This window comes from Calidris pugnax, unplaced genomic scaffold (genome assembly GCF_001431845.1).
Source record: "Calidris pugnax isolate Ruff unplaced genomic scaffold, ASM143184v1 scaffold211, whole genome shotgun sequence".
NCBI lineage: Eukaryota > Metazoa > Chordata > Aves > Charadriiformes > Scolopacidae > Calidris > Calidris pugnax.
In genome coordinates, this window is record NW_015091083.1 from 1763258 (window position 1) to 1784323 (window position 21066).

A 21066-nucleotide genomic window follows, 5' to 3' on the forward strand; every position below is an offset into this window, starting at 1 on the left:
GATCTTGCTTTGATTCCTCATTTTAAAAATCAAATATATCCAGTATACTTAGGCATACACAGCCTCAAAATGGTTTCTGTGAATTAATAGAATAATTTGGAATCTCTTGTTCATCCTAGACAAGCATAACAAAAGCAACAATTAAATGCCACTACGCGTAGGGCAGCACACAGTAGAAGACTGCAATCAATTAAAGTTAAAAGCAGTCATAAATGCATTTTTACTCACACTGATTTTTGCACATTGACTGAGAGCAGATTTTTACACATTTCTGGAGAGTAGAAAACCTGTGCATTTGATAGTGTTCCTGTTTAAGAGCATATTGAGTTGCCCAATATTGGGCAAACTTGGAGTTTGAGTTTTCTGGTTGGTTACTGAACTAAAAAGCTAACATGAAGGAAGGAGTGTGGCTGTTAGAATATGAACTGCTCTTTTGTGGCCATATCTCTCATGTCATACAGCATATGACAGGGTTTGTGTACTTGCTTCTTGCTTTGCATGATGAATGTGTTTTATTTGAGTAACAGCAGTGAAGCTAATTGGTTGTATTTCACTCTTGCTTGTAGATTCCAACAAAGTGTACTTCTTGGTGTGTGAATGTATTGTAAAAAATTTGGCCCAAGAGCTGAGTCTGTATTGGTGACACAGGCTTTTAGGGACTGTACACGTATAACAAAATATGTCAACATGAGGCTGATCATGACTGGCTGACCAGCCAGTGTATGAAAGAATCAGCAGTGTTCCATATTGCATCCATTTGCCCTCATGATATGAAAGCTGGTTGCATTTATCTGAGATGAAGCTGAACAAGCAGAGCCTTGGTCTGCATAGACAGATGAAGCCAAGGACCATTTAGATAACTATTTTCAGGGTTTGGTTTGCTTTGGTTTGGTTTTAGTTGGATGTTTTTAAAAAATTGCTTAAAAAGTCAACTGGTGTAAAACTAGTCTTTGTTGCTCTCAGGTGCTAACCGTGTGACCCTGGAGGACTCCAACATCCTTCAGCCAATGGGACTCACTGTGCTGGGGAATCACTTGTATTGGATTGATCGTCAGCAGCAGATGATTGAGAGAGTGGAGAAAGTGAACGGGTACAAAAGGACTAGAATTCAAGGCCGAATTGCTCACCTGACAGGCATTCATGCTGTGGAAGAGCTTGATATGGAGGAATTCTGTGAGTTTATTTCAGTATCTGGTTTCTGTCACTCTCAGTCACTGTCTCTCAAAGTCCTCATCCAGCTGAATATTGTAATAACGTTGCCCAGTGCTCTTCAGGAAGCCACGGGGAGCTTTCACGTGGCCAGTCAGGATCCTAGAAGAGGAGAAGAAACAAATTCTCATATAAGAGAGAGAACTCCTCAGCAAACTTTCTAATTTATATTGAATGTGACGTTCATGGCATGAAATAATCCTGTTGGCCACCCTGGGTCAAGTGCCCAGGTCTCACTTCTCATCCCTGCACCTGGCAAGGCTCAAAAACACTGAGACCTTGAATCCCCTATACCATAGCTGGCTATCAAGTAAATATTTTCATGAATTCAGACTCTGGAGTCTTCTAAAAGTGCAGTTTTCCCAAGTATTAGAAGAGAAATTAGTCCTGTGTCACTCACACCACAACACTTGCCCATGTGGGTAAGCTGTTACAAATAAGGTAGTGTAAATATTTAAACTACAGTTGATTCTATGTGCTAATCCTTATCCAGATATTCTTTTTCCTTATACTCAGTTTTTCTTCTTTGCCATTTCTCACATTCTTGGTGTATATCAAAGGTAATAATGATGCAAAAAGAATTTTTTCCTTAATTCTCAACACTGTTAAAAGATTACTTTATATCCCATGTGTTTTTTGAAAATGTTTGGGTTTTATGGCAAGAGTACTGTTTCTTCTAAGTCACACTGAAAGGAATCACCTTTTGCAGCTGGAAGCTGTCCTACATAGATTACTTCTGTTACAACAGGGGAGTAAAAATACATATGTACATGTGTGCGTGCCCACACAAGCATATATGTGCACACTTTTTTTGCTAGCAAGCCATGCCTCAAACAGTAACATTGCTAACACTGCATTAAATAATGAATTTGTTAAAGGTGTAAGCAGGTTGCTAAGAAGCCTGAACAGATGGAAAACAACTTTGGCACAGAAATTGTGGTATCTATACTGTTTCTTCCCTGTGGAAATTCTTGGTCCTTACTGGTAGTAGAGAATGCATTGTTCAGCAGCTTGACAAAGAACACAGGCTGTAGCCCCACAGATCGCTCCAGCAGATGCTCAGCTCTCAGCTCAAATAAGCAGGCACGAGTCTGGGTCTCACTCTGTTGGGCTGGGGTCCTCAGACAGTGACATCACTTCTCTACGCCTGTTTCTTATCCACCTAACTAATGTTCAATTAGCGTGATTCTATTAGGAGCTCTCAGGTACTCAGTGCTTCTGGGTAACTGGTTTGGGAACACAACCATGTAGCTTCCTGTCTTAAAAAAAAAAAAAAAATCAACTATGTGTGCTCATATTGCAGTTTTGTGAGTAACAGGGAACTGGGGGGGCTAGATATTAAGAGCTCTTTAAGATTAAAGGAGAATTCCTGAGGTTTGGAAGTTGTCATTCTACAGAGTCTGACTACCCTAGAAATGCAGGTGGGATGTCTAAGTATGCTGTAAATGCAACCTTCTCAAATCTGCTTTCTCGTTCCCCTTCACCTGAGCTCTCAAATTCTTTTCAGAAGTCCTTTAAAGGTCTCCATATCACTGTGACTGTGAGAAATGTAGTCCTTGTGAAGTAGTAAATCAGCTTTTGAGCACTGAACTGAAAAATCCTGCATCTTCCTATTAATTTGTAGTGAAATCTTGATTACTCAAACAGAAGTGCTTTGCGAGTGGTTTTGTGAGTTTGCCCTAGCTAGCAGTAGTTACAATTTCTTTTATGCTATCTAATACTCTTTTCTGTGTGTTTCTCCAGCTGCGCATCCGTGTTCCCGTGACAATGGTGGGTGTTCACACATCTGCATCGCCAAAGGGGATGGGACTCCAAGATGTTCGTGCCCCGAGCACCTTGTGCTTCTACAGAATCTCTTAACATGTGGAGGTGACTTACGTTTAACAGTACTGCTAAGCGTTCTATATCAAAAAAGATAGGGGTTGAGGTTGCATTCCAATCCAAAATATGGATTTACACACAGTGTTTTCCTACACATGGTGCACCACAATGTATTAAATTGACCTTTGATTCTCCTACCAACTGTTTTCTGCTTCAGTTTTTCTACATGACTTTTCATTGTGAGCAGAATATTCTTGTTTGACCTTAAAATACTTGCATCTTCTACTGAGATTTTTATAATTATATGATGTGTTAGGTTTATGCTTTAAACAAATGCTTGTAAGATGATGTTGCATCAACCAGTGATGACCTAGCAGCAGAAACTGTGCATGTGATTCCCACAGTGCAATACTCCAGTCTTTCAAATTAATTTGGCCTCATAACATGAAACACTGTGCTGTCTAGTTACGAAATGTAGGCCAAAAGCTCTGTTCCAATACTTTTTAATTAAGGTTGCTCTCCTCTTTCCACATGGCTGACTTTTCCTTCAGACTTCCCTTTCACAACCCTAGGATTTTTGAAAATTGTAATGTTACACTTGCAGAGGGGATTAAAACCAAACCAAAACAAAAGTATTGTTTCTTTTGGGGAGTCATCATATCTTAGATCCTTTGGCTCTGTTGGTCCTTGTGACTTCTTTTTATGTATTCATTTTGCTGTGGATTTCATTTTCTAGCTGAACTCTGACCTCCCATGGGAGAGTCATTTCCATTATAAACGGTTTTCTTCTCCATGACCACAACACGCTATGTGGTTTTAGAGTAGTGGCGATTACATCTTGGGTGGGGGGGAGGTGGAATCAATCTACTTATATTTCTTGCTGTACTGTTGTTGCACAACATGGCCAATGAGAGATTCTTACATCCCACTTCTTTGTTATCTTCAGCTATAAATCTAAAAAATTAAGGGGCCTCCATTTCAGTGTCTTGATTTTTTATTCTAATCCTTCACTAAGCCAGCAACAACTTTTAACCCATCTTGTCTGCTGTAGTAGCAGCCAATAGCCAGTATTTCAAAATAGATTAATAGCTATTTTGGCTGGAGAACATTTGTCCATGTACCCTTACGAATGCTCTTGACAAGTTTTTAAATGCGAGCTTGTGCCTGCCAAGTGCAACATGATGCAACATTAAATGTGGCTCTAAATGCAGAAGTAGTAATCTGTCTGTCTTGCTCTAAGTAATCTGTCTGTTGAATTATCTAAACAGCACACTCATATCAAAATTTAATTCAAAAATTATCTTAATGTGTGTATCTGGCATCTTTATCTTACCTACAGCTGTCAGGTCACTAGCTACATTTGTAATTCTCATATTTCTACATCAAATAATCCTAAATCTGAAACTTGCAATGCCATAAAATTTTCAAAAATCAAATGCATTTGGATTTTTATTTGCATTTTGTTTACCAAGCTCTTGACTATACTTGAGTCTTGTTCTTGAACATTTCTCCCTAATGATAGAAGGATAGCAGCCCATTAAAAATTATTTGCATGTAATTGCATAGATCTGGGGTCCGTAACCTCACTTTCAAGAGAAAAATACTCATACAAAATCTTGTTATTGGTTACAACTGAGAAGCTTTCCTTATGTTGGGTTCTTTGTGAAGTCCATTCCTGAGCCTGAATGTTAATAAAAGCTCATTTAGGATTTCCAGAGGAACATTACCACCCAGTGTCAGAGCAGCCCTCCAGCTTGTTCAATATTGTTCAGAGACAGGGTATGATGTGGTACTCTGATAATCCATGCGGCAAAACATCTACTTAGAGCACTAGCTGGCAACAGCAGCTGTGGGGACTAGTAACTGCCTCTGTTAACTGATTTACCTACCTCACAGGGATTTGACCCAGCATCTTTTGAAATCCATAGCAATGTATGTTTGCTGCAGCGATGTTTTGGGATGGGCCCCTCATTTTGAACATAACTGCTACTGATAACAACTGAAGGGACTTACACATCGACTGTTCCTTTCATTGATACTAATGGTGAAAAAGTGTGTGCTAGTAGGCTGTATGTAAGAATTAGAAGCATTTCTTGCAATAGATACTTTATCTGGTTCGTCTTCATCTTTGCTTTTTGAAATTCTGAAGAAAGCAACTATGAATGCCTTATATCAGCATAATTGTTGCATCTCAACATGAGGTTGTAGCTGCTGCTTAACGCTATCAATGTGTGATTGCAACTTGAACAACAGTATGGATGGGGAATGGATTGATGCCAGGATCTTGGGGTCCATGAAAAGTCAAATTTGAAGGAAATCCTAGCTTTCTTAGGTCCAGCAAACAAAAATGGCTGTGCATAAGGTCCAGGGTTCTGCCTCTGACCATAGTGAAAAATATAATATCAGGGCAGGCCTACAGTACTCCTCAGACTACTCTCTGAACCTCCACTGACCTGCAGCCCAGAGACTTTCCAGCAAGAGGACTTAGCTTAATGCTTAACAGGCCTTTACAGATATTTTTTCCCCATTCATATTTTTCAATTCATATTTGACTGGGAAATTTATTTGTGGAGAAACCACAGGAAAAATAGAGAAACAGACATTGTAAAAGCAGATGTTATATGTTTTAGGTGTATTCATTGCCAATTAACCCGATGTGCCAGGTTTTTTTTGTGAAGAATTCTTCCAGGCTGATACAATTGCAGGGATTAGAATTGTGTAGAATGTGGTTTGCAATCAGAAATTGAGTAATCATTTGAATTTATGTGTATGACAGTGTCCAAAAGGTGGCTGTTAGAGCCAAACTAAGTATTTGTATTTCCTGTCTTTAGTTCAGTGCTCACCTGCTAGAGCAAGTTTCTTCAATCAGGATGCATCCAGTTTTTGTTTTAAAGTTGGCATAATTTCATTCCCTATGCAAAATCATGTTTTCCTCTTTGCTAGAATGTTAATATTGTCACAGAAGAACTTCAGTCCAGGCATAAGTGTGTTTTTCTTGAAATAGTCTGTCACATTTTTACCCTGTTGTAAGGACTAAAATTGAGTATACAAACGGTATTTGTTTTCTATTTCTCCAGAACCTCCAACTTGTTCCCCAGACCAGTTTACCTGTGCAACTGGAGAGATCGACTGTATCCCAATGGCATGGCGGTGTGATGGGTTTCCAGAGTGCGATGACCAGAGCGATGAAGACAGTTGCCCCATATGCTCTGCATCCCAGTTCCAGTGTGAGAAAGGACAGTGTATCGATGCACACTTGCGGTGTAATGGAGAAATCGACTGCCAAGATAAATCTGATGAAGCAGATTGCGATAGTAAGATTGATTTGCCTGAACTCATGGTTCTAACATAAGCATCCATTTGGGATTCTAACTGTTCTTCATATATACGCATGAATCTTAGTTTCAAATGGGAAAAAACAACCCTAACCATAAGCCTAACTAAGCTGTGCACTGATTCTGTCTTTCTTTCCTTCTTTCTTATTCTGTTGCTCAAATTAAATTTCTCTGTAGCTACATAAATTGTTGATCATGTAACTGTAGATATGGGGGAGCTTGGGGAGAGTATCTTTAAACCATGTTCAGAATGTAAACAAGAAAGAAACTGGCAGAACGTACTTTTTTCCTGCCTAATTACCATTTTGAGTTGCACTGTTTCCACAGTGTCCACTTCACCTTCAGACAGTGGTCACTGCAAGGTGCCACAGGGAGGAAGAGATGGACTTAATCCTGTGGCTGACTAGGCTGTTTTGAGAGTTCAGTCTTAGCAAGCTGATGCTTATAGTCCTAGATGTACCTTTTTATGAGAAATCTGGGGAATAACATCCAAGGAGCTCTTGCTGCTAGAGCTGCTTTGTACGCAGTCAGCTGAAGAGTCTGGGTCCAAGAGAGAAACATGGATGGGTGCATTTGCATCATCCCTTGGTTAATGGGAAAACTTCCATATTCTGGAAGTTAGTATCAAGGCATAGCTGAAACAGACACTTGACTGTGAGCTGGCACCATGGCTTCTTATTACTGTAAAAAATTTCAGGAGCCTATTCAGTAGTGTAGCTCTTGCTCTAAGAAGCCTCAGGACCCTTGGCTCTGCCCACTCAGTGGCTAACTATTTCCATTGGCCAGCAGGGTAGATTTTTGTGCACATTTCAAGTCTCAGGTTTTTTTGGATTTGCAATCACGGAATCACAGAATTGTCAGAGTTGGAAGGGACCTCTAGAGATCATCTGTTCCAGCTCCCCTGCTAAAGCAGGATTGCCTGGAGCACATTACTCAGGACTGCATCCAGGCGGAGTTTTAAGATCTCCAGAGCAGCAGAGAAAGGGACTCCACGACCTCCCTGGGCAGCCTGTTCCAGGTCTCTGTCCGGCTCCAACATCCTTCAACTCACCCTTTAGATACTTATAAACATAAATAAGGTCTCCCCTCAGTCTTCGCTTGTCCAGGCTAAAGAGTCCCAGCTCCTTGAGCCTTTCCTCGTAAGGGAGGGGCTCCAATCCCTTAATCATCTTAGTTGCCCGATGCTGGACTTTCTCCAGTAGTTCCCTGTCCCTCTTGAACTGGGGGGCCCAGAACTGGATGCAGTATTCCAGTTGTGGCCTCACCAGTGCAGAGTAGAGGGGGAGAATGACTCCCTCAACCTACTGGCCACACTCGTTCCTATGCAGCCCAGGATTCCATTGGCCCTCTTGACAACAAGTTAGAGCCTACTATAAACATGTGTGTGTTTTGTATGCACTGTAGGACCTTGTGGAGCTGCATCCAGCTTACTGGGGCCATAACAATCCAAATCAGGAGCTGATGTATTTGGAGCTCCTAGCTAAGTTTTTTTCTCCATAAATAATTTAGTTCTCTTACATGAGAACTGCTGTGCAAAGTATGTATGGCTGTTCAGGAGGTCCACTTCACAACACCACCAGTGCTGTGATCCAAAACATTAATGTGGATCCTGTCCTCCAAAAAGAAAAAAAATCTTTCTTCTTTTTATGTTGAATAACCTATACTGTGAAACTCCCAGGATTGCTGGTTACTAGCCTTTGTAAGACTGTCTCTTTACTGATCATTTAATGAGCTTTGACTTGACAGAGATTCCAAAGATAATTAACGAGTCCATTTTGCTGAAAAAATATTCAGGCTTCTGAATATAGATAAGAAATTTAGTAGTTACTTAGCAAGGTTATATTGTACAGGCCTACATAAGATAGCGTAGACTATGTAAGGTTTTATAATAAGCCGAGTTACTACATTTTTGTTAACATGTCAAATGATCAGCTACACTTTGATAGATATTGTAGGAGATTCGTGCTGATTTGATTCCAGTTTTGCCCCAGCAGGACTGATTTGACAAAAGATGGGGAGTTAATGGGATCAGAATTTTATTTTAGCCTGGGCAGGATGTGTAACAAGAAGAAGGAAGAATCAGAGAAGTGCAGACTTGCATTTTACCCACAGCAGCAAAGCAGGTGTTCTGGTGCCTACCTGGTCATAATATAAAATGCATTGCAGCTTCATGTCTCACTTCTTCTGGTTTTCTTAAGATGCTCAAATGCTCCCATTAAGTAACACTTAATCTTTTCTTTCTTTCTGTGCAGCAATTTGTCTACCCAATCAGTTCCGATGTGCAAGCGGCCAGTGCATCCTCCTGAAGCAACAGTGTGACTCCTTTCCGGATTGCATGGACGGTTCTGACGAGCTTATATGTGGTGAGATGTCTTTCCTTAAGACTCAAGCACTGTACTCGGGCTTAACGTCCTACATCCCTATGCAGAGCCCCAGTTTTTGCATAGTAATATTATTTCAGGGAAGCCCAGTGAATCTTGGCCAAATACTCTCACACTTGTATTTGGCTGCTAAATGTAGCCATTCTCTTCCGTTGGTCTGTGCAGCAAGAGTGTGAGCCTAAGTCTGTAATGCTATTATTCTAGGTAATGCAGGAACAGCAGTAGTGAAGAAGAACTGAAGACCCAGTGTTACTTCAAGCTAGTTCTGAAATGTTGTATGGGACACAACGCTGCCTTGTTCAGATGGGCCTTCAGATCTATACCCAGGGGGACCTGATTCTACTATCCTCAGAACTTGCGGAGCTGCTGCTGACCTTTGGGTGGCTTTTAAAAATGCACAGCCCTATCCACTGCATTTACAGGGTCAAGCTGAAGGCTAATTATGTGGAGGAACTAGCGTGCAATGAACAAGTGTCTACAAGAGACCACAAGCTGGTCACTTACAGTGCAAGTAGGAAAAGAATATAAGGAGACTCCTTAATTTTTCTGGGGAAAATGTTACTTTGAATTGTCGTGGCAAGTTACAGACATGCTGATGGCAGTTGCTGTATTGCTCCTAGCGGAGTCTGTTATTCTGCAGTCTGAAGTGAACAGTAAAATTTATTTACTTATGCTTTTCTTGCAGCTTCTCTCTTTTTGCACCATCAGGGTGACTAGTGCATGAAGTTTTCAGGGAATGGGGCAGCTCCACTATCATGAGGCCCCACCTGGAGTGTACTGCATCCAGCTCTGGGGCCTCCAACATAAGAAGGACGTGGACCTGTTGGAATGGGTCCAGAGGAGGGCCATTGGAGCACCTACGCTATAAAGACAAGCTGAGAGAGTTGGGGTTGTTCAGCCTGGAGAGGAGGCGGCTCTGGGGAGACATTATATCCCCTTCCAGTACCTAAAGGGGGGTACAGGAAAGATGGGGAGGGACTCTTTATCAAGGAATGTAGCAATAGGATGAGGGGTAATGGTTTTAAACTGAGTGTAGATTTAGATTAGATATTAGGAAGAAATTCTTTACTCTGAGGGTGGTTAGACCCTGGACCAGGTTGCCCAGGGAAGCTGTGGATGCCCCATCCCTGGAAGTGTTCAAGGCCAGGCTGGATGGGGCTTTGAGTAACCTGCTCCAGTGGGAGCTGTCCCTGCCCATGGCAGGAGGGTTGGAACTAGATGATCTTTAAGGTCCCAACTCTAACTGTTCTACCATTCTATGATGTAGTAGCTCATGAGGGGTTTAGCAAGATTGTTGGAACATAGCCTTTTAGAACAAAAGCAAATAGATGTGCTGATCTGTCAGTAATTCGTTCTGAACAAACACCTTGTGTTGGGTTTGTGTAGGGAAATGCTGCACTTTGCTTAATAATGTTGCCTATAGGACCTTGCTAATTGCAAGGTTTTTATATCTTAAGAGTCTTGTCAGGTTTTGAAGCACCATTTGTCAGAAGCTGTGCCACTGCTGGGATGAGAGGAGGGATCACCAGGTCTGGTCAGGGTATCCTTGTCTCCTCCTTGTGTCCTCACAGTGAGTACAGCAGAGAAAAGTGTATTTCATGAGCAAGAGTGGTGAAAGAAGCCCAAATGGTGAATAGAAGAAAAGGCTAAAAGAATGGTGAAAAAAAGTGCTTGTTTCTCCTGTTGGACATTTCAGACTGAACACAGTTCTAGTGCTTCTCCCACAGCTTCCATTTATCTCTCAGCTCTCACCCAGTTCCCCCAGTTCCCTGGATAATGTAAAGCTACTTCTTCCTCTTGTGTTTTTTTGGTTTGGTTTTTGTTTCTTTTTGGTTTATTTTCACCAACATTTGCGCTGCTAAGTTAATGCAGCTGTTTCCTGTTTGCACTTTGGGTCCAGTCCTGCAATTAGGGCTTAACTAAGTGTGTCTTTATGTAGACAATAAGACTGTCTTCTCTGGAGTATCTTTGTGGAACAAGGGTGGTTTCTCGCTTGACTGAGGGAAAGAACTCAAGTAGGGAATAAAAATGATTGCTACTTTCTAGATAAGAATCTTGCATAGAAATGAAGCTAGGTTTAACAAAAATGAGAATTGTGTGTTTTAAACTAGCTAGAACATGTTTTAATTTTGGCTTTGCTTTTTTCTGGTATCATCTGAAATAATCTGACTCTTTGAAAGTTAGGCCTGTAGCTGACAAAAGCTGTCATGCACTAATAAGTGTGAAAAGTAGATAAAGACTTTAAGACAGAAATTAATTATTGATGCTGAGCTGTTAAGAGGTTTTTGGTAGATCATTGTATTTCCTTTATGTTCCTTCTCAAATTTCAGTTGTTTTTAATTCCCTTCTACCGAAGGGAATGAAACCAGAACCACTGGAGAAAAAAATTTGTGACGTGAAGGCATGAATCTTACATCAATCATTTCGCTTCTCACAACTTCATTAAGGGGGAAAGGGGTCTATAGTTCAATTTAAACATGTAAAATTGATAGATTTTTGCCAAGTTTATTTTGATTTTTCACTTTATCAATATATATTTGCGTACGTAAAAAATAAAATTATGAATGTTGTGTGAATCACGTGGCAAAATCATTTTCACTGAAGAATGTCACATATGCAAAAAACATAGAGGTGTCAGATTTATTTGGCAAGAATTTTGAATGTGTTACCCATAGTCAGAGAGATATATGATACATAGCTTATCTTAAATATTCAGCAGTTTTTATTATTGGGCTTATATAGGGGAAAAAGAAATAAGAAGTAGAAGGTGTTTGAGATATTCTGGATTGTGTTTTCCTTTCAATTTGTTAAGGTTTTTTAGAGAGCAAGTCATATTTTAGGAAGGAAAAGTGTTCTGTTTTAAGGCTTGTATCAGCTAGGAAGACGTTCACTGCATAATACATATGGTAGCCTCCCTACTGGTAAAATCTTTAAATTTTTTAATGTTACTGGCTAGCCCAAATGGCTCTCTGATTAAAGACTTCATGTTTATAAGTGTCCTATATCCTTAACCCATAGACTTTGTAGGGGTCAGAAAAGGAAACTTTCTAGGCTGTTGTTATAGCAAGATAAGTAATCCTGTTACAAAGGACAGACAAAAAGGAGAGTACCTTACTAAGGAGAGTACCCTTCCTTATGTATGTGGAGGGGAAGAGGAGGCATGAAGTCTTGTGCATTGAAAAAGAATATATGGAGTTACAGATGCCTGGGTTTAATGCAGATACTTTCAAAGACACTGCCTGAATGACTCTGATCTGACTGATTTGCTGCATGAGCTCCAGGACAGCAACATATATATTGCCCTGTGTTTATTGACCTCTTTTTTTCTTTCTCCTCTCTTTCCAGAAAAAACAAAGCCAGCCTCAGATGAGTCACAGCCACACAGTAGTGCCATCGGTCCTGTCATTGGTATAATACTGTCACTTTTTGTCATGGGAGGAATGTACTTTGTTTGCCAGCGAGTGGTGTGTCAGCGCTATGCTGGACCCAATAGTCCTTTCCCACACGAGTATGTCAGTGGCACCCCTCATGTCCCTCTTAATTTTATTGCTCCAGGAAGTTCTCAACATGGCACTTTTACTGGTAAGGATGGTAAGGACCTTGCATCTAATCAGTACCATTACACTGTCTGGATTTGGGGTTTTACAGGTTATTAAGAGTGTTAGATGCAGAGTTCTCAAAGAGCAGAAATTAGGTGTTGTTGATCTGCTCAGTGGTTTTGGTACAAATCTGTCATTTGGATCAGATATGCAAAAACTATTAGATGCATTTCATTAGGCATCTTGCCAGATTTTCAAATGCAGTTTGTGTGCTAGGCTGCATCTGTATAGGTATCTGTCTTTTTGATAGAAAATCTACCGTATTTTGCCAGTGAAAACATCCTCTTTAAATAATTCATTCTAGTATATGTAATGAAGCCTGGGTTTTGCATACTACTTCTTACCCAAAGCATGCAAAACACTATGAAGAGTTGTGAACCATGTGCAATATTGAAAACTAAAAAAACATGTGCCGTTCAGTGTTCTAGTGAGAGCTTTGTTGAGTTGTTCTTCGTTTCTTGTACTCAGATGTCCCTGTTTCTGTCCTGCCCATCAAAGGTCTTTACACAGTTTTGTCCTGTCTGCTCAGGACAGATAAGTTATTTCTCAGTGGAAAGAAGCAGAGGAAAGAAGTGAAGCAGATTAATTTACTATAATACAAAAAAGCAGGAGGTAAACCTGCCTCCCCAAAGTTTCAACAGCAAATGTGGAAGAACACAAGCAGTCTGGGTGTGGTTTTGTAGTCTGGCTGCTCATTGTCTGAAGTGTGATGAAGACACACCTCGGTTTAGCCCATCTCTGAGACAGCTTTCCTGTTAGCTTTTGGACAAAGTATTTACTCTCTCTGTGTCTCAGTCGTTCATCTGTAAAACAGCAAAGCTTCTCTACCTCACAAAGGACTCAAAGCATCCATTCAGAGCAGTGCATGCAGCTATGATGGAGGAAGGAGGACTTGAAGTATACATAAAAGCTTAGGATATTCAGCCGGTAGATAAGAACCGAGAAACCTCATATACACATCAAAGTAAACACTTAAATGATGTACCTCAAATTATTTTACAAATGTAAAATATACTTTTCATAGAGGAAACAGCAAATTCTTAACTACAAAGCCCTGAGAAGAAAGAATATCTCTTCACATTATTCAGGAAGCTGGAAAGTAAATGTTCGCCTGTAAACCTGCCAGACAGGGTCAGAATACAAGAAATCCATACTTTGGCGTGCTTGGAGTCTGCTTTTCATTCCAGCTGAAAATCAGATAGACAATGAACTTAAAGACAAATGAAAAGATGTGGCACTTCTTCATATCATTATTTTTTGAGATGTGCTAATTGTTGTTTTCTTCTAGCCATGGCTTTGAAGATAGCGAGATGCAAGTTAGGTTTAGCCTTTCTCACACTTTAATAACTAGGGTCAGCTGTTTCTGCTTAAATTATGTTTTTATGGTTATCAAGAGGTTTCTGTGGTAGGAAATAAAATTTGAGGATTAAATCATTGCAGGTGAAATCTTTGCAGTGGTGTTTTAAATTCAACTTCACACTAAAGCTTTTTTAATTAAAGCAAGTATCAGTGTTTTTTGTCTGTACATCTGTAGGCGCTAAACTAAGATTTCATTTATATTTGTTAGTTTTTTCTAATCCATATCCCTGTGACAAGTTATAACAGCTGAAAATCCTACCGTTGATTTTAATTCTAAAGAAAAGACACCGTGGCATTTCCAAAAAAGATAAATAGTCATGAATGATGATCACAGAAAGAGTGACTCTGCTTGTAATAAATATTTCCTGCATCTGAAAAATTTCTGAAAACTTCCCAAACTAAACTATTCCATAAGCACTGAATAGTCTGACAGGAAGAAGCTGAAAATGTATTGTCTGATTTAAGTATATATTGGAATAGAACAGATTGGGGAATGTTGTCTTCCCTTCTCCGGTCACCTAGGTTTCCTTCCTTTTGCCTCTGCTGATTTTCAGTTTAAGCAGTGATTTTTTTCAGTAAAAATAATTATTTTTTGCTGTTGTTCATGTACTTACAATTTAATTTCTTTAGGTGGAAATGAAAACCTTGGAGGTCTTAGCTTGTTTTTCTCGGGCAATGTGTAATGCTTTTTTTTTTTGCCTCAGTTTGTTTAATTGGAAAATTTCTTAGTTAACAATTTGGGTGAAAAGTTTCAGTCAAGTTTTCTGGAGATTCTTTTCTCAGCAGAGTGTGAGAGCAGGTTGTGAGGCATTCAGTGCTGTAGTGAGACAATAGGTGGTCTGGGGTGAGATGTTTTCTTTACAAAATATGTTGTTCCTTGTAATCCTGAAGTTCTTACATAAAACACTGTTCCCAAAGTGACAACCAGTAGCATTGCATGGGTTTGCCAAGCTGTGAATTTGTTTTCTGTTTTGCGTTGGTAGATAAAATTGTGATTTACCTAATGTTGCTTTCCTCTCTGTCTCACTGCAGGCATCTCTTGTGGAAAGTCCATGATAAGCTCCATGAGTCTCATGGGAGGAAGCAGTGGTGCCCCCTTGTATGACAGAAACCATGTTACTGGAGCCTCTTCGAGTAGCTCATCAAGCACTAAAGCCACTTTCTACCCACAGGTATGTCTTGAAAATATACCTGCAAGTTAGATATCTCCCATTTCTGAAGAAAAGGAAGATGAAAATTGGTGCTGCTAAATAGAATGTTAATAATGTTTTTTCTTGGGCGTTACTGTTTATGATATACAGGCTCCATCTGACACCCACTGAACATAGAATCATAGAATGGTTTGGGTTGGAAGGGACCTTAAAGATCATCGAGTTCCAACCCCCCTGCCATGGGTAGGGACACCTCCCACTAGAGCAGGTTGACCTTCATGAAAGGGCTTTGTTGTAGTCCATCAGGATTACACAATGCTATACAGTGTCTAAAATATTTTGTTATTAGAATGATACCCAACTGGGTTGTTCCTTGGCACTTCTTTCTTGACTCCCTTGGAGAAGCCACCTCCTTTGTTCTTTATAAACCCTGGTGACAGTGGCCCAATGACATTTTGCACTGCGTAACACCGCAAAGATACATGGAATAAAAAGACAGACAAAATGTGACAGGACTGGAACGCAAACACATAAGGAATAAACTTGGCTTGCTGTTTAGATAAAGTATCGATTGTTGCACGCAGAAAACTACCTGCGTGCACTGGGAGAAAACACTGGTACCAGCAGAGGTTTCTTTGGTGGGTTTTTTCAGCTGTATTTTAGCTCCATTTCTGGCTTTCAACTGTTGGAAGTGGCAGATTTTTAATCCCCATGTTAGAGTTACATAAATTCAAAGATGCATAGTATGTTTCTCTAAGAATATGTAGGAGAGACATACAGAGGTTACTGTTTGCCAGCATTTTGTCAGGTGACAGTTTTTTCCGTAGTGCTTCTGAGCAATACATACATTCAGTCTTCTGTTCACACAAGCTTGCAGGGTCAGTCTGGTAGCTACTGAGCAGATTTTTCAGTAGTATTTAATCAGGATCCCACATACTTGTGGGTATACGTGCATTTGTGTTTGCACGTAAACTGTTAGGGGCTTTTTGATTTATAGTGTTTTCACCAGTGGCAAATGTGCTCTATCTCCCCTTTAAGAAGGACAAGGACGGGAGAGTGGGTTGTGAGCTTATCTACTGATAAGGTAATGTTGGTTACTTCTTTCTTGCATTACCTTCTCAATGAAGCCATCAAGAAGCTAGCCACAGCTAAAAGATATTTGAAACTCAGCAGCCCTCCTAATTGTGCTTGTCCCATGCTTCACTCATGTCTCTGTAACATGCTGAACAATTTCATGCTAATATCTGATTGATGCGTCAGTGCCACACTAGAAAGGATGAACAGAAAAAACTTAGTTGAATTTATATAAAAAAACCCCTTACTTAAATTTTGAAAGAGGAAATAAGCCCAAGAGCTGATCTGCCTTTGCCATTCTATAGAATCAACTATTCTATGGATCAACTCTTTTGTTTGACTTCTGTCTAATCTAATCTGACTGTTACTGGGAATTCTTCTTCCACATTTTCCACTCCGGGCTATGCCAGCCAGGACCAGCAGGGATGATATCAGCCTTTCCTTCAGGCATGCTGAATTCTTAGAAGGAAGCTGTTGCAAGGGCTTTGTTACATTCAAGTTACTGCATAATCCAAATATTTTGGTCAGTTCTATCTAGAAGATTATCACCCAGCTTTAGGTTAATAATAAAAAGGAGAGATCTTGGCTTTTTGTTTTGTTTTGTTTAACACATCTTAGTGGTACTAAGAGATGGTACAATGAATAGACAAACACGAAAAAATGGATCCCACTGGAGTTATGCCAGTTTATATACCTGAGAACCTGACTGACACTCTGTTTGCTGTATTTAATCTGAATGTGAAGGCGTGTTGATGCAGCTCAGGGTGCCAGTGGGAGAGAATCCAGAAGTAGTATGGAGTGCTCCTCAAAGGAAGAGGATTTCTCTTGGGGCAATTACTCATGGTTCCCCACTTCTGGCAATGGATGGTATTCAAGCTTGTCTGCCCTCACATAAATCTGGATGCAGGGCTGGTCGGTTTTAGGAATGACAAGCTCAACTCAATGGCCAAGAATCATTTTGCTATGCGCTGCACAGTGAAGACCAAAACAGTGATCTCCACTGCAGTGATTTTACCGTATTATTATGAGAGAAGAGCAGAGGCAGAGGAAGGATGCTATCATGGCCGCTGTGGCAGGCCATGGCTTGGCAGAAGGCCCAGGACAGGCTGTGTACAAGATGCTCACATCAGTAGCAAGGCCCTACCATCAACAGCAATGCTGTAATTTTCCACATTGGAAGGGATGAAGCGCTCTCCTCATTTTTAGGCCAATGTCCCGCTGGCCATGTTTGGCTTCCTGCTAGGGAATCCAAAAGAATTATGAAGCATAATTAACTGTTTTCCTGGTGTGAGGGTTACCAGCAGCCATACATACGCACACAGAGGCCAGTGCAGACTATAACTATTTGTTAGCTCTTAGGCTCTTTGCATTGTGAACTGTGCCAAAATGATACGTTCACAGAACAGCAGTAAAAAGGAAGTATTCAGGGAAGGATGGAGTTGTATTCGTTATAGAAAAGGAAGTTGGCCTCCTGACCCTACTGTTGACTGAGGGTCTGCTGAGGGGCTGGGAGTGGAACAGACTTCACTTCCCATTAGCATCTGCTGAGGGTGATATCAGTCCTTCTGTCCAAGGAAGTGCACTGACATTCAGCAAACGTGAATTTCCAGCTTTACCCCAGCCTTCCAGCATAATAGCAGATGTGGTAAGGAAGAAAATTCCCTCTGCTATGAGAACTTTGAAGGCCTGCAGTGTACCTAAGCCCAGAGTAAAGTCTCATAGTGAACTTTGGTGATCTTGAAAAATGCATAAACCCACCCAAACAGCAAGGAGAGGAAACTAAAATAAGGATGACTGACAGGGTGAAGGTATAAATAATATTTTCAAAACAAGTAGAGTTGTATAGTTAACCCAAACTTTCGCATTGCTTTTTCCTGCTCTTCCTAGATCTTGAACCCACCTCCTTCCCCAGCTACGGATCGCTCCCTGTATAATGCAGAGATGTTTTATTCCTCAAACATTCCTTCAACCACGAGATCTTACAGGTACAGCTCAAATAAAAATGTTTGATTGATCTTCTATTTATCTGTCCTTTAGGTTTGGATCTTAAGCAAAATGTTCTTGTTTAGACTTTACCTTGTTGAAAAAAAACCTTTCCCTCTCTTAATAAATGACCACCAAAATGGAGGGTATGCCAGTTTTGATGTTAAACATTGGTTTAGAGACTTTCAATAGAGTGTTGCTGAGTAGTAATGCAATATATATAGGTTATATTGCTATGTAACAGTCACATAGCATCCTGTATAGAGAAGGTTGGTGTTTTCTGTTCAGTTCCTCAAATTTATCTTAAAATTCTTTGATGAGCCAACCGATTTGTTAGTAACTGGACTAAACAGTCATAGAAGTCTCCTGCCTGGTCAGAAGCTGAAAGAATGCACTAATGGCTGAGGGTAGTTGTGCCATTCAAATTTAACACAGTTCAGGTACTTCTTGTTGGGTTCCTATGAAAACCTGTTCATTTTCAATCTCTTTCTTTTTCTTTCTTTTTTCCCCAGATTGCAACTAATACATGTGCTTGTTTGTTGTTTGTTTTTTTAGGCCATACCTTATACGAGGGATAGCTCCACCCACAACCCCATGCAGCACAGATGTTTGTGACAGTGACTATACTACTAGTCGATGGAAGGCCAACAAATACTATATAGATTTAAATTCAGACTCAGACCCTTATCCCCCTCCACCCACTCCTCGCAGTCAGTACATGTCGGCAGAAGAAAGTTGCCCTCCGTCTCCTGCCACGGAACGAAGCTATTTTCACCTTTATCCCCCTCCACCCTCTCCTTGTACAGACTCCTCATGACCTCAACAGAAGGAACTTTTCCTGTAAATATTTTAAAATATGAACAGATTTAAAATATATATTTTATGATTTAAAAATAAATCATGGGGGGGAATTTAAAAAAAGAAATGTGAATAAAAATGGGTTGGAGGGATGGGGCTGTGAAAAATTGTACAGAGGAAGAATATTTATAAAAATGATTTTTTTAACTTAATTTCCATTCTTTTGTGCCATATTTGCCTTTTTGAAGTCATGAAAATGACTCAGTCTCCAAAGGATTTGGGGAGGGAATGTTGGAGCCTTTTTGCATTTTTACGTCACTTTCTACACGCAAAGTATATGTAATTCTTTTTACTAATGTAAGACAAGAAAGAGAAGTGGCTTGTGGGAGGAGGAGTCTAAAGAAAGACGTAAGTTTATTCGCAGAGAAGAAAAACACTTTTAATAATCAGTATCTCATCCCTTTACCACCATTGGGAGAAAACATGCAAAGATCACAACCCTCAGATGCTCCTTTTTGCAAGTTTGCTGAATGCTTCCCAGCAGAACTCGTATGCTGAGACCTGGATTTCAAACCTCAGCATTGAACTGGAAGAACACTTCTTTTGGCCAAACCTTCCATCTTAACTAGGCCCACAGGCATCATGCCCTACCTCATGTCAGTGCCACTCTGCACACGGCCAATTCTGGAACTGATTCAAGCTAAAAAAAGATATCCAGCTCTAAAAAACGTGGTGTAGGTCCAATCAGTTCCACACTTGACTGGGTGACTGTAAGCAGGAGCCGTGGTATTGACCTGTGGGTGGGAGCAAGGGGCAAGTTTTAAGTGGTATTTAAGCTAAAAGAAATGCTTGACAAACTGCAGGTTTGGTCAGACTTACCGTTTTAATTGTGATGAAACCAAGCTACTTCATCCTTCCTTGTGAGGCTTTCTTGACTGGGAAGCGGCTGTAATAGTCGGCTGCTTCTCAAAATAGAGTGCTAATTCTCTTTTTCATGAAGTCCCGTAATTCACTGTGCCAGGTCTCTGAGGTGTTTACCTGTGTTGACTTGATCAGAGAATTGCTTCATCTATAATAATGTTCATTTTCCAAAGTGGAATGATATTCATTTCATGGTCCCTTGTGTTCATTTAAATGAGGGAAGTTGTTTGTTTTTTAAGTGATGTTTGTAGAAAATGGTATCTGCATAGCTCTAAACAAAAACTTCTGCCATTCACAGTTTAGTCATATTTCATAAGAATTTGCCACAATATTAGTTCAGGTTTAGAAATAAACAGAAAAAGCACAGGGGGGAAGGAGAGGAGACAAATACTTCTTTCTAATTGTCTTGAAATAAAAAAGATAAACTCTTACACGAACTGCTGTAACTTAAGGACATCATGATCAGCAAAGTGCTTATGTTCCCAACTCCTACCAAAAAACCACCTTTGGGAATGGGGGGCTAGGCTCAGTTCCTTTCAAAATGCAGAAGATAAATTTTGCTTTGATTGCTCTCTTGCTCTAACAAAAGGGGCTGGGTATTGTATGGCACTTTATAAATTCGGCTCTGGTGATGATAATGTGAGTGCCTGCCTGGGACATCTGAGGGAGGTTCTGAATATACATACTCGCACCTGTTTCTGCAGCTGCTGAATAACAGATGTTTTTGGCCTTTGACAGCCTTAATATTGTTGGCAACAATGAAAACTTTTTCTTGTTTGAACTGAAATTGTACTTGGTTTTGGGTCTGTTTAGCAAGTTATTTGAGAGCACATCAGAGGAACTCTGTAACTCTGGGACAGAAGTCTTTGTTGTGCTGGTGGAGGGACTGGGACCACAGTGTTCTGATCCAGTTTGTGTTTTCAGATTTATTCGTCCTGATCTGTTCTTCCTATCTACATTGTTCAAGGATAGGAAGTGCTGTCCCTGGTGTGTTACTAAACCTCTTAAAGCAGCTTTTACTACCTTCGTGTCTAAATTTTCAAAATTGGAGAATACAGCACTGGAGTTTAAGAATGGGTTCTTTGCCCATCACCTATCAACATTAGTAATTCTGTAATATGCCAAGAGGGACAAGGTCATAGTACGTAACTCTTAGAGTGACTTGGCAGATCTCTGAACAAGTGATAATGATTTGGTGAAACAAAGCAATTCTCATGTGATCATGTTTCAGTGAACTAAATTAGGAATATAGATCCACAGGATATTTTATGTACCACATTGATCATATAAAGGAGTACTTGTTCTGCATTACAGCCATGGGTAGTCCAATTTCATATCATATGTAATTTTGTGCGTGATAACTATTCACCATTTATAATTAATTCATTACTGTAGTTTTGTATTACAGTTCTTAGAGACATACTACATTAATTTT

At 40.1% G+C, this 21066-nt stretch overlaps 1 protein-coding gene across 3 annotated transcripts in view; it reads left to right on the top strand.

Annotated features, from left to right (window-relative positions):
• The window catches only part of LRP5 (LDL receptor related protein 5), a 155398-nt gene extending 136476 nt beyond the window's left edge, over positions 1-18922 (top strand). Inside the window, exons 16-23 of one of the 3 annotated variants that reach the window (XM_014957624.1) lie at positions 964-1173; positions 2953-3078; positions 6108-6344; positions 8618-8728; positions 12092-12337; positions 14737-14876; positions 17817-17914; positions 18468-18922. In XM_014957624.1, the coding sequence (XP_014813110.1) occupies positions 964-1173; positions 2953-3078; positions 6108-6344; positions 8618-8728; positions 12092-12337; positions 14737-14876; positions 17817-17914; positions 18468-18729 (1430 nt within the window). In that variant the 3' untranslated portion in view covers positions 18730-18922. Of the gene's footprint in view, positions 1-963; positions 1174-2952; positions 3079-6107; positions 6345-8617; positions 8729-8950; positions 9614-12091; positions 12338-14736; positions 14877-17816; positions 17915-18467 lie in introns of those variants that run through there. The other 2 variants (XM_014957625.1, XM_014957627.1) reach the window with 2 other exon arrangements.
• Positions 18923-21066: the final 2144 nt, after the last annotated feature.